Source organism: Musca domestica, unplaced genomic scaffold (genome assembly GCF_030504385.1).
Source record: "Musca domestica strain aabys unplaced genomic scaffold, Musca_domestica.polishedcontigs.V.1.1 90, whole genome shotgun sequence".
NCBI classification, from domain to species: Eukaryota; Metazoa; Arthropoda; class Insecta; order Diptera; family Muscidae; genus Musca; species Musca domestica.
In genome coordinates, this window is record NW_026712436.1 from 1,922,264 (window position 1) to 1,936,847 (window position 14,584).

Consider the following 14,584-nt stretch of genomic DNA (forward strand, 5'->3'; position numbering starts at 1 on the left):
CACCCGCCTTACATCCTTGAATTGGAGCACAGGTTCTTTTAACAACATCCCGAAAAAAAAAAATTGAAATAACTGCTTGACTGACTATCTGACCGATAATCAACACCCAGACGAAAAGACTGAAGCCAGAATCTTGAAATTTTTCACATGGATCAGTTTTGGTGTAAAGGGTGTTTTTCGTACCAAAAGGCTACGAAAAGTACTAAAGTCTAAAGAAATTTAATACTTTGTATTGGACAAAGGGAATGAAATAGAATTCTTAAATCTGAAATTAGAGTTACTGATGGAATGCAGGATAAATGTACCAGGGGGATTTAAGAAATTCGAAAAGTTCTAAAATTGTACCAAACTTCTAAAATGGTACCATTTGCTACTATGTGAACGGATAGAGATTAAAACTTGAAATTTAATATGAGAATCAAGGTTGGAAGGTAAGTATGTTCTATAAAATTGGCACGAGGGTCAGTCAATAATAAGGCTGGGTTTTTAGAAATTCGTACTAAATGGGTACGAAAAGTATAAAATGTACTCAAAAATTAATACCTTGTATTGGACATACGAAATGGGGTGGACTTTGAAATGAAAGTCAAAAGGATGTTTGGAAATTCGATCTTTAAGGTTTCAAAAAGTTCTAAAATGGTACTAAACTGCTAAAATGATATCATTTGGTAAATCAATTTGGTAAATGGTACTAAATTTTTAATTAGGTGGAAGAATAAGGGTTAAATTTAATTTTGAGGTTTATGTTGATATCTGGGATTGAGATATGAAGATGGTTTTGGAAATGTTTAGTATAATTGTACAAAAAAGTACTAAAGTACTATTTGGTATTGTGCGAAATGATAGAGCCGTAATCCCGAAATTTGGTATTGCGGTCTCAGTTGGAATCGGGGATTGAGGTTTGGAGTTGGTTTTGGAAACTTGTACTAAGTAGTACTAAATTTTGTATTGGGTGAAGGATAAGAGCTGGAATCTTGAAATTGTATTTGGATGTTACTATTGGTGTCTGTAGTTGAGATAAGGAGCTGGTGTTGCAAATACCATAATTGCACGAAAAGTACTAAATGGTACTAAATTGAGTATTGGATGAAGGATAGAGCTTAAATCCCGAAATTTGATATTGAGGTTTCTTTTGCTATATGAGATTAAGATATGGGAAAATATACTCAATGGTATTAAACTTGGTAATGGGAGAAGGGATAGTGCAAGGATCCTGAAATTTGATATAGTTGTCACTGTTGGTGTATGTGGTTAAGGAAAGAACCTGATATGCGTAGTATATTGGTAGTAAATTTTAGTAAATTTGGTTCAGGTTTCTGTAGGCTTCTCGGGTCTATATATGGAGACGTTGAAATCGTTTTGAACAGACAAAATTTGTGGAACTATTGTGCATTTTTCCGGAGGGATTTCATACATGAGAGCTATCTGTATTGATTTCAATTAAATTGGAACAAGGCATTTGCATCCTGTACAGGGTGTGATGAAAAAACCACCTTGTGTGACCACCTTGTGGTGTAGGGTATAAAAATGAGCTTGGCGTAAAGCCATTTAAACACAGAAAGAAAATAGACTCAAAAGAGCTAGAGAATTGCTTCGCTTGACCGAAAGTGGTGAACTGCCGAATTTGGTTTTCTCCGATGAGAAGATATTCGTTGTAGCCAGTTTGTAAACAAACAAAATGATCGTGTTTACTTGCCAAAGAGGTCAGCTGAAAATGTGCTCCTTCGGTTGGCCACCAGGACTCAAGCGTCAACCATGATGATGATGTGGGCCGCCATAACAGCCGATGATCGCTCTCCGCACGCATTAATCGATCGTGACATCAAAATAAATGTCGAATATTATTGCGAAAATATTCTGGAGGGTGTATTAAAGCCTTGGGCACGCAAACATTTTGGGCGGAGAACTTGGACATTGCATAGGACTCAGCGCACAATGGCCACGAAAATCTCCGGATACCAATCCGTTGGACTATTGTGTTTGGAGTATTTTGGAAAGCAAGGTTGTCACTAAAAAATACCAAAGTGTCGATTACATCTAGCAAGCGCTTCGCCGGGAATAGACTAAAATACCGCAGAGCAAAATTCGGGCAGCGTGTGACGGTCTCACTGGCCGTTTGAAGGCCATAATTCGTGCCAAAGATGACAAATTCGAACAAATCAAAACTTATTCTAAAATTTGATGCTATTTCTGATATTTTTTGTTTTCATTCAATAAAATTAAAAAAAAAATCAAAGTTATGGAGTTTGACTTTGTTGCAGTTTTTTTTTTTATCTCAGCCTGTATATCACCTCTAACACCAGATTTATGGCTCACTGTTGTTATTTTTTGAAAATATTTTACCTTTTGTTGGGAGGTACCAGAAAGAGTGGACCTTTATTATCCATCTCAGAACTCGACCCGAGTTTGATAATAATATTTTGGTGTACCAAGTTTGGACAACATCGGTTAATCCGTTTAAAAGTTATTGAGCTACCAGGCAGAGAGACGGACGGACTTCCCACTCCACTCCACTCCACTCCACTCCACTCCACTCCACTCCACTCCAATGAGACTTAGAGTCTAAAATCGTTATTTCGATGAGGCTCATTTTTTAACAAGTATTTAAACATTATGTGGTCTTATTGAATATTTTGAGCATAAGATAAGTCCGATCTTATGGTAATAAAACTGTTTAACATTTGGATTACTATTTGTTCAAAAAATTATTGGCAAAACATGTTTCTCACATTTTCCCTTATTATTCAACAAAATTAGTCCATTCTTGTATAAAACAGGTGATACGAACAGTCAATTAAAAAACTGAATATTTTACGCCATGCATATTTGAACGGTTGGTAAGACATACCAACATATTTATGTTGCCATAAAATTTAACTGAATATGAAAAAAAAGAAAATATTGATTCAATTATAATCCAGTAAATGAACGCACATTCCAACGTATGTAGATGTGTGTGTGTGTGTGTACTCTATACATAACTCAATATACACCTTCGTTTATTTACGATATCAGCCTGTTGCAAGTAACAAGTCAATATTTTATTCATACATTCGTTGGTACAATGTAATAAACTGGTATTTCATATGAATTACAAAAGAAAGATCCACATATTCGATCTAGCAATTCGATTCGGTCAACAGAACATAAAACAACACAGCACAGCACACATCAATATTCGATATTCAATTATGCACATATTTAAAAGAATTAATTGTTTACCTTTGTGATGGACACCTACACAGGCTCAACCATTCATATCGATGCCTTGCTTTTGTTTCCGAAGAGTGGCTAATTGAAACATTTTCACGTTGGCGAAAGAAATTCGATTTTTATTGACTTCAGTGAAATGCCCCGGCCAAAATAAAAATATTATCCGCATTAAAGTTCGTTTAACGTATTCATGGAAGTCAATTTAATAATTAATGTGCATTCAATTAAATTATGGATGGACGGGAATTTTTCGAAACAAATTGAATTATTTTCAATATGCTTTTTTTAATTTTGGGCGTTACTTGATTGGTAAATACAGAGGTTGTGATTTTATCTGGGAAAATATTTGGAAGTATTTGAATGCGCAGTTTGTTGTAACATGACAAAGTTCCAGGACATATCTTATCGACTAAAGCTACATACAGGGTGAGATGAAAAAACTGTAACCAACTGCAGACTGCTGTCATTTCTAAGCCACTCGTCCGACAGCTGTTAAAATTCCAGTTACAGCTCAGTATATAGTTTACAAGCGTACAAAAGCATTTTGGTGAGAATTTTCCGGAAAATGTTATTCATGATGGAATTCAAACGTGATAGTGTGAATTTTTTATATTTGGCAGGATAACCCACAAGTGGCTATCGTTAGAGCACTCCAGCATTTAAATGTGAATAAATATTTTGGGTCTCGTACCATCGTCAAGGAAGTGGATGGAGACGGAAGAAAACACCAACATAAGAAGAAATCGTTTGAAAAGGAAAGAAGCGACTTGATCGAAACCCGCTGTGGTCGAAAAATGGCTCGTGAGCTGAACATATCACAATTTCATTTGGCAAATATTGAGAAATGAGCTCGGAATTCCAAAAAAAAAACTTACATCGCAAAAGAAAGACAAGTAAAAAAGTTGTAAGTTCGGACGGGCCGAACTTTGAATACCCTCCATCTTAAAATCTTAAAAATATCGAATGTAGCCGTATATTAGGGTCTATACGACAACGTGGACCTGCATAGGCAACTTTTGTCATAAGCAGTTATTCAAATGCTAAACTTGAAAAAAATCTGTTTATAATGGAGCTAAAATAAATATAATACCGAATATAGGGAGGTACCATACGTGGACCTGCACAAACAATTTTCTACCAGAGGCTGTAGTATCCATTACGAACTTCAAATACCAAATTTGAAACAATTCCGGTAAATAATGTCGCTAAAATCATCAAAATACCGAATATCGGGGGGTACAGTTATATGGGGGCTATACGAAGACCTACATAGCCCATTTTCAATACCAAAAGTCCTGCAGACATAATACACATTTGAACAAATTTTTATCAACTTACTTCATTTCGTTCGGAAGCTAGAGTGATTTCCACAGCATGACAGACGGATTGACGGACGGACATTGATAAATCGACATAGAATTTTATGCTGATCAAGAATATATATACTTTGTCGGGTCTAAAATATATATTTCGAGGTGTTACAAACGGAATGACAAGCTTAATATACCCTCCATACCATGGTGGAGGGTATAAAAATAGATTCAAAAGAGCTAAAGAGCTAAAGAAAACATTCGTTGTCCAGCAGTTTGTAAACAAACGAAACGATCGTGTTTACTTGCCAAAGAGGTCAGCTGAAATGTGTGCAACTTCTGTTGGCCACCAGAATTCGCTCTCCGCTCGTATTAATCATGGCATCAGAATAAATGGCGAATATTATGACGAAAATATTCTGGAGGGCACGCAAACATTTTGGCCGCAGACCTTGGACATTCCAACAGGACTCAGCATCATCGCACTCAGCACGCGTCACCCAAGAATAGTTACAAAATGAGGTTCTTCGCTTTATTCCCAGCGCACAGTGGCCACCAAAATCTCCGGATACCATTCCGTTGGACTATTATGTCTGGAGTATTTTGGAAAGCAAGGTTGGCACTAAAAAATACCAAAGTGTCGATCACCTCAAGCAAGCGCTTCGCCGGGAAGCAACATTCGGGCAGCGTGTGACGATTTCATTGGCCTCTAAACTTATTCTATAATTTGATGCTATTTCCGACATTTTTGCTTTTATTCAATAACATTAAAAAAAAATGTAAAAATTATGGCGTTTGACTTAGTTGCGGTTTTTTTATTTCACCCTGCAGAATTGAGATTTTGGGTAAGAGTAACTCTTGGTCCGAAGGTGTCAGAAAAGCCTGGATTTTTGGAAATTCGCACTAGAACGGTACACACGGTATTTAAAAGTACCAAATATGCTATTTGACGAATCAATAGAGCTAGAACTCTTAAAATTTGGAATGAGGGTCACTGATGGACTGTATAATGGATGCACCAAAGGGTGTTTTGCAATTCGCAGTATAGGTGTACGAGAAGTACTACACTTGATACCATTTCGGTCTTAAAACTAAAAATTTGAAATGGAAGACAAGGTTGAGGAGTAGGGTCGTTTAAAGGTGTTATTTTTGGAAGTTTGTACCCATGTATACGAAAAGTACTAAACGGTACTAAATTTGGTTTAATTCGAATTTGAAGGAACGAATGGAGTTGGGTCTCTTCTGGAATCTGGGATGAGATATGGAGGTGATTTTTGAAAAGTGTACGAGAAGTACTAAATTTGGTATTGGGAGTAGGAAAAGAGCTGAAATCCGGAAATTTGATATTGAGATCTCTTATGGTATCTGGGATAAGATATGGTGGTGATTTTTGAAAAGTGTTCAAAAAGTACTAAATAGTACCAAATTTGGTATTGGGTAAAGGGATAGAGCTGGAATTCTGAAATTTGATATGAACATCACTGTTGATGTCTGTAGTTAAGATATGTAGATGATTTTGAAAATGCGCCCCATATTTGTATGAAAATTACTAAATGGTACTAAATTTGGCAATGAGTGAAAGCATAAGGCTGGAATCGTAAAATTTGATACAGATGTCACTGCTGGTATCAGGGATTGAGATATGTAGGTGGTTTTGGAAATGTGTACTATAATTGAACGAAAAGTACTAAATGGTACTAAATTTGGCATTGGGTGAAGCGATAGGGGTGGAATACCGAAATTTGATAAAGGGATAAATTTGAAAATGAGCTGGTTTTGATTTTGAATACTATAATTGTAAAACCAGTAAGGAAAGCTCAAACGTCGGGCGGGGCCGACTATATGATACCCTACACCACTATGCATATTTAGTAGAGCTCTCGTAAAAAGGTTTATACAGGGCATTTCAGAGCTCTATGAGATATTTGGTACAAAATCAAAATCTATCTAATTCTATCGTGCATTTTACGAACTATAGCTATCTCTGAACCGGGTTTCTCCAAATTTTACGTATTAGCTTCTAGACTGAATTCGGTCTTATGTACGAAAATTCAGGTGATTTGGGCTGATATTGACCATTTAGTGCACATTTAACCCGAAATCGGATGAAGATATATATGGGAGCTATATCCAAATCTGAACCAATTTCAATAAAATTTCAAACAGCTATTCCCGTGCTCCATCAAATACCTGGTACCAAATATCACGGTTGTGGAGTGAATATTACGAATGTATGGGACTAAAACACTAAATCGGATGAAACATATATATGGTTGCTATATCTATATCAGAACCGATTTTCACTAAATTTGGTATACTTGCTTCTAGGCTGAATTTGGTCCGATGTACTAAAATTCAGTCCATTTGGACTTATATCGGCCATTTGGTGCACAATTAACCCGAAATCGGATGAAGATATATATGGGAGCTATATCCAAATCTGAACCGATTTCGATAAAATTTAAAACGCCTATTTCTGTGCTCCATCTAATACCTTGTACCAAATATCACGGTTGTGGAGTGCATAGTAGGAATGTGAGGGACTTAAAGATCAAATCGGATGAAAGATATATATGGGAGCTATAGCTATATCTGAACCGATTTTCTCTAAATTTGATATACTTGCTTCTAGGCCGAACTCGGTTGGGTGTGCCAAAATTCAGGTAATTTGGACTGATATTGGACATTTGGTGCACATTTAACCCGAAATCGGATGAAGATATATATGGGAGCTATATCTAAATTTGATCCGATTCTCACCAATTTCAATAGGGTTCGTCCTTGGGCCAAAAAAATATTGTTTGGAAAATTTCATCTCAATCGGATAATAAATGCGACCTGCATTTTGTTCACAAGAATACATGGACAGACGGACGGACGGACAGACGGACTGACATGCATAAATCGACTCAGAAAGTGATTCTATGAAGGTTCTCAAAAGTAACTATGGGTCTATCTCGTTTCCTTCTCCATGTTACAAACAAATGCACAAAGACATAATACCCTTACCACTATGTGGTGTAGGGTATAAAAAGGCACTAAAGTTGATAATGAGGGAAATTACAGATATGTTTGTTATATGAAGGTGGAAATTTGTGCTAAGTGTGCAAAGTCTACTAAATGGTACTTATTTAAAAACAATTGTTTTACGATAAACGGGTGTAGCTGGAATTTTGAAATTTTGTATTGCAGTCCCTGGTAGGTTTGAGATATTCGAAAAGTACTAAATAGTACAACATTTGGTGCAATTTGGTATTGGATGAACAGATAGTGCTTGAAATCTTAAAATTGTTATTAGGGCCACTGTTCGTCATATAGAGGTGATTTTGAAAATTTGTATTATGTTTGTACGAATAGTACTAAAATGGTACTATATTTGGTATTGGACGAACGAATAGAGCTTAAATCTTGATACAGGTGTCACTGTTCACATATGTGGTTAAGATATGGATGTGGTTTTGAAAAATTGTACTAGATTGGGTACTGGGTGAAGGATTAGTATCTGGAATTGCGATATAGGGGTGATTTTGGAAATGTGTACTTTAACTGCATATAAAGTACTAAATGGTAATAAATTTAGTCTTGATTGAAGGGAAAGATATGAAATTCTGAAAGTTGATATTGAGAACACTGTTGGTCTCAAGGATTTACATTTGGAAATATTGAAATTGTTTTCGACAAAAAATTGGATGTGGTTCCACCATGCAATGGTTTTAATAATATCCTGTCTGGTGAACTTCAAATTGAAGTTTAAAAATTTTTTGGTGTAAAAGTAAATATTTTCCTACTTTCTATCCAAAAAAGTAAACCTTGAAAGTCTGAAAAATTGATATTATGTTTTCATTTAAAAACGTTTTTGTTAAACTGGACAAATTGGGCATTTTTAGTACTAAAAAGACCTAACACGAACTGTTGGAACATATTCAAAATTTCAAGGTGGACTTTTCGCTGACGAAGTAGCCGTCCCTTTCTAGTTCTGAGTGGTACAAACTTATTTACCATTTTTACTTGTTCCATGCCATACTTTCGCACATTTTACCTTCCCTCCACAGTTTGTTTTTGAATTTAATTGACAATAAACTCCAAATGCTATCAAAATATTTCACACTTTAATAAATATTTATACTTCCAAACATATTTTTTGAAGCTCAGCCAGATGAAAAAAAAATAAAGCTATAAAATTAAGGAAAGTTCATAGGTCAACGATGATGTGCTCTTGTTTGTGTCGTTACGTATTCGTTTTTTATTTTGAGCGATAAAAAATGACGATTAAATTGAAATTGATATGTCTCTGTTGCTGTTTTGGATATTTGTTATTCATTGGCTTTTAGAACCTGCAGCATGTTAAAAATGCGATAAAATGGATTTACGGTGGAAACGATGGAAAAGTGTGATGTTTTTCTTAGAAAATTATTTTTCAATTAAAATTAAAAGTTTCCCGCACATAAACAAGCGTTTTGACATATTTTTCTGCTGCTGCTATTTCGTGAAGTTATTTTCCTAAGGGATTATAAAGTTTCCGTTGGTAGATGAAATTAAATTACCGCATGAATATAAAGAGAATAAGGTATGTAGAAATAGCTACGAACTAAAAAAAAAGTTTAGCTATGCTACATTCTTATGCAAAAATATTTTGGAATAGAGAAATGGGAGGAAAATTGTCATAAGATAGAATCAAGATTCATTACTTGTGGAGGGAAAGAAAAAATTAACTCGACTTTTTAATTGTGTGAAGTGAAATAGCTGACTAACCGAGTATTAACGGCAAGACGAAATTGCGGAAGCTAAAATCTTGGAATTTAGCACGAGCGTCAGTCTTAGTGTGTAGGCGTGAAATAAAATTTGTTGGAAATGTGTACTAAAAGCGTACGAAAAGTACTAAAATGTACAAAAATTTAATACTTTGTACTGGACAAATGAATGAGAGTCAGTGATGGAGTGCACGATAGATGAGCCAAAGAGTTTTTGAAAATTCGAATTTTAAGGTTACGAAAAGTTTTAAAATGGTACTAAATTTCTTAAAAAATTGGTATATGAATCAAGGGTGGAAAGTTAGTTTGATATACAGGGTGAGATGAAAAATCTGCAACCAACTTCAGACTGCTGTCATTTCTAAGTCACTTGTCCGACAGCTGCTTAAATTATTCCAATTACAGCTCAATTTATTGTTACAAGCGTACAAAAGCATTTTTGTGAGAATTTTCCAGAAAAAAAGTTATTCGTGATGGAATTTAAGCGTGATAGTGTGATTTCTTTATATTTGGCTGGAAAACCATAAGTGGCTATCGTTAGAGCACTCCAGTATTTAAATGTGAATAAATCTTTTATGTCTCGTACCATCGCTCGTTACCGTGAAACTGGTAGCGTAGCCCAACGCAAAGGACGGAAGAAAACAGCAACATCAGCAGAAATGGTTAGAAAAGTGAAAAAGCGACTTGAGCGAAATCCGCGTCCCAGTGGCCGAGAAATGGCTTGTGAGCTGAACATATCGCAATATTGAGCTTGGTGTAAAGCTATTGAAATTCCAAAAAGTGCAATAACTTACACCGCAACAGAAAGAAAATAGACTCAAAAGAGCTAAAGAGTTGCTTCGCTTGGCCGAAAGTGGTGAACTGCCGAATTTGGTTTTCTCTGATGAGAAAACATTCGCTGTCCAGTAGTTTGTAATCAAACAAAATGATCGTGTTTACTTGCCACAGAGGTCTGTTGAAAATGTGCGCCTTCGGTTGGCCACCAGAATTAAAGCGCCGGCCAAGGTAATGGTGTGGGCCGCCATAACAGCCGATGGTGGCTCTCCGATGGTGCCTCTCGTATTAATTAATCGTGGCATCAGAATGAATGCCGAATATTATTGCGAAAATATTCTGGAGGGTGAATCAAAGCCTTGGGCACGCAAACATTTTGGCCGCAGACCTAGGAGATTCCAACAGGACTCAGCACCATCTCACACAGCACACGAGAAGGAAACGAGATAGACCATCCATAGTTACTTTGAGGATCTCCATAGAATTACTTTCTGAGTTGATTTATGCATGTCAGTCCGTCTGTCCATGTATTCTTGCAGGTCGCATTTATTATCCGATAGAGACGAAAATTTCCAAAAAAAATTTGTTTGGCCCAAGGACGAACCCCATTGAAATTAGAGATAATCGGTAAAAAATTAGATATAGCTCCATATATATCTTGGTCCGATTTGCCTTTTATTGTGCACCAAACGTGTCGCATTTATTAGCCCGAATAGTATGGAATTTTGCACATACAACCAAATTAGTATAAGTATGCCAAATTGATCGAAATCGGTTCAGATATAGCTATAGATCCCATGTATATATATCATCCGATTTGTTATTTTTGTCCTCCGCACCCGTAATATGCACTCCGTAACAACGATATTCAGGGAAATATATCAAATACAGAAATACCTTTGCTAAATTTTATCGAGATCGGTTCAGATTTGAATATAGCTCCCATATATAACTTCGTCCTATTTAACACCAAACGTCTAATATTTGTCCAAATGGGATGGAAATTGGCACATATAACCGAATTGAGTCTAGAAGGTGGTATGCCAAATTTGGTGAAGATCGGTTCAGATATAGCTATAGCTCCCATATATATTGTTCATCCGATTTGTTGTAATTGTTACTCACAACCGTAATATGCACTCCGTAACAACCATATTCAGGAAAATATATCAAATACAGCTCAGAAATATCTTTGCCAAATTTTATCGGGATCGATTCAGATTTGGATATAGCTCCCATATATAACTTCGTCCGATTTACCTTCTATTGTGTACCAAACGTCTAATATTTGCCCAAATGGGATGGAAATTGGCACATACGACCGAATTGAGTATAGAAGGTGGTATGCCAAATTTGGTGAAGATCGGTTCAGATATAGCTATAGCTCCCATATATATTGTTCATCCGATTTGTTGTATTTGGTACCCACAGCCGTAATATGCACTCCGTAACAACGATATTCAGGGAAATATATCAAATACAGCTCAGAAATATCTTTGCCAAATTTTATCGAGATCGATTCAGAATTCCGAATTTAAAAGATGCAAATGCTTCGGCATATTTAATCCTTTGAATTTTAACTTTAATTATAATTATAATCATAGCGTGTATGCTTGAATTATCACATAAAAACTTTTAATTGTTATGTGGAGCTCTACTAAATTAGCAAAGTGGTGCAGGGTATCATAAAGTCGGCCCCGCCCGACTCTAGGACTCTCTTTACTGGTTTTTATCTCACTTTGTACATAAACGCGAATTTCCAAAATCACCTACATTCCTCCGTCCTAGAATGCAATGTAATCTTATTTATTAATTTCAGAATTCCAGCTACTTTTCGTGCACCTCATACAATCTAATAGAATTCTTCATTCCCAAATCTTAAATTTAGTATCATTTAGTACAATAATCTTATTTTCAAATTACAGGATGTTAGCTAGATTGGTTCAACCAAATTCAATTTGAACCATTTTGGTACACATAAGTACACATTTCCATAACTACCAACATTAAACAATCCAATAGAAATCTTATTTCACGGTTCACCCAAATCGTGATTTTACCAAATTTAATACACAAAAATACGAATTTCCAAAATTTTTTTCATACTCCAATCCTATATTCTTTTCTTTTTTCAAATTTCAGTATACCAACTCTATCGGCTCCCCCAAATCGAAGTTGTACCAAATTTAGTTCGTATTTATTTATGTGTATTTATACATTTCGAAAAAAATCCTCCATATCCCAATCCTATACTCCGCCAGTAATGTTAATTTAAAATTTCAGGATTACGACTCCTCCGTTCCTCCAAATTTAAATTATACTCAATTTAGTACCGTTTAGCACTTTTCCTGTACATGTGGACCCACATCCAAAATTACCTTCTCAACCTCAATTCCCATTCCAAATTTCAAGTTGTTAGCTCTAACCGTTCACATGACACGAAATGATACCATAGTAGCTTTTACTACCAGCCTTATCTGACGCCTTCGCACCAAGAGTGACACTCATCCAAAATTCAATTCCGTTTTATCTGGGCGTTGATGAATCTTCAGTCAGTCAGTCAATTACTTTACTCTTTTTACACCTCTCCTATCACGACATTCATTCCTCCCAGGTGGAAATACATCGAATGATTCTCTTTGGCCATAACCACATTTCCCCTCAGGATATTTCTATTTTTGTTCCATATTTTGGCCACAAATCAAAGACATGTGTTGTGTTCGAACATAACATGTTTTATGGCAAACGTAAAAAGTTATCTGTTCATATTTTTGTTACGTCAAACCACAAACAAATTGTTTGTGTCATAAATGTTGTTTACCTTGTTTGACATCTTAATTGTGATTTATTTATTTTTTGATTATTAAGAGCTCGTGTGCATTTGTGTGGGTGATTGTGCGTGTGACAAGACAATACTCACTTAATTTCAGATAGCACTGCATAAAAAACGCTTCACCCAATATCGTATTGAGCAGACCCATTATGCCCTGCGGCAATTCCGTGATAAGGAACAGCATTAGCACCGCCAACAGCATTTGCGTTGTGCGATCCGTTTGTTTCGCCTTGTCGATTTTTTTCCGTATCATCAGTGTGGAGTTCATGGCCATTTGATTGGCATCGACCAGGGGTGAGGAGCCTGCGACCGTGGTACCGCCCACCACCGCACCACTACCGCCAACACCAACCGGCATTGATTGGCTGGCATTCGATTGGGAAGATTTCTCCTCGGCCTTTAGCAATTGACTGTGTAACATTTGGCGGCGTCTCTTCACCTCCAACAGGGCTGTGATGAGACGCAACGAGAGCACGGTGAGTGCTATGCACGGTATCAGTTTTATCAGCACCGAATAGACGAGCAGCGTGCCCAGACGCAGGGTACTGTTCTGCAAGGCCATGTCACTGTGGTACAGGCGATAAACAGTTATGTTGTGATGTTGTTGCTGTTGCTGCTCCTGCTGAAATAATGAGGTATCGTTTATCGTAACATTGTCGTCGTTGATGCTGACACTGTTGCCACTGCTTCTGCTACTGCCGCTGCCGCCGCCGCTGCTGATATTGAGACCGCCAGTGGCATTTAAAGTGCTGAGCTTAGAGAAATTCGCATAATCATGCTTGGCCTGGTACTTAAGGATATATTCACTCAATGGCCTTGAATAAAGCACTTTATTTTGTTCGGTAACCACCTCCTCGAATTGCGCCACCGAGCTGACTAAGTACAGCCAGGGTGTAACCACCAGACCACAAATGACATAGGCCAGCAATATTGAGATCACAGTATTGCTCATGCCGCACCATTCGCGTGACACCTGCGGGTAGGTAACGGCAATGTAGCGCCACACCGCCAACATCACCGTCAACCAAATGGAAATGGTGTGCAATACCTGGGCATAAATGGCATGGAATTTAATGTAGCAAGCCCATGAGTAGTTCAGCTGTTGTTCCCTCGTCCAATATTCCGACAATATGTAATCGTGTATGGCATACGGTAAATATTCTAGCATAACGGCCAAATCGGCCACAGCCAAACCGGTTAGAATGGCATTTGTGGGTGTGCGCATTTCACGTCGTGACAGTACCATTATGTTCAGCGTATTGGCCATTGTGCCCAGCAGGCAGACAACTACCGAAAGATGTCCGTGTACATGTTTGTAACTGAAAGCACACAAAGAGGGGGCAGGAGAGATTAGTTGGGGGAAGGATAACAGATGCGGGTGAACGAAAATTTACATACATTTCAGCGGAAACAAATGCCACATGTTGAACGTTTCCAACGGCATGGCAATTGTTTGTTTAGCATTTTTTTTTCAGTGGGAAACAAAAAGTAACACAAATATTTACATGAAACTCTTGACAAAGGCTTGAAATATCGTTTTTGTTTTTGCTTCCGAATGCCTAACCCTGGGAATGTGGAATGTGTGGAAAAAAACTATTTTGTGAAAAAAAAAATGTTTTACAAAGCACGCAATTTTAAAGGACTTATTGTAAATTTTTGGGAAATAATAAACGATATATCGTATTTCTAGGATTGTAGAATAC

At 36.8% G+C, this 14,584-nt stretch overlaps 1 protein-coding gene across 1 annotated transcript in view; it reads right to left on the bottom strand.

Moving 5' to 3' along the window:
- Positions 1-14,584, bottom strand: part of LOC101890825 (G-protein coupled receptor dmsr-1-like) — a 102,970-nt gene that overhangs the window by 6,700 nt on the left and 81,686 nt on the right. The window contains exon 3 of the mRNA XM_059131926.1: positions 12,969-14,200. Coding sequence (XP_058987909.1) covers positions 12,969-14,200 — 1,232 coding nt within the window. The remainder of the gene's footprint in view (positions 1-12,968; positions 14,201-14,584) is intronic.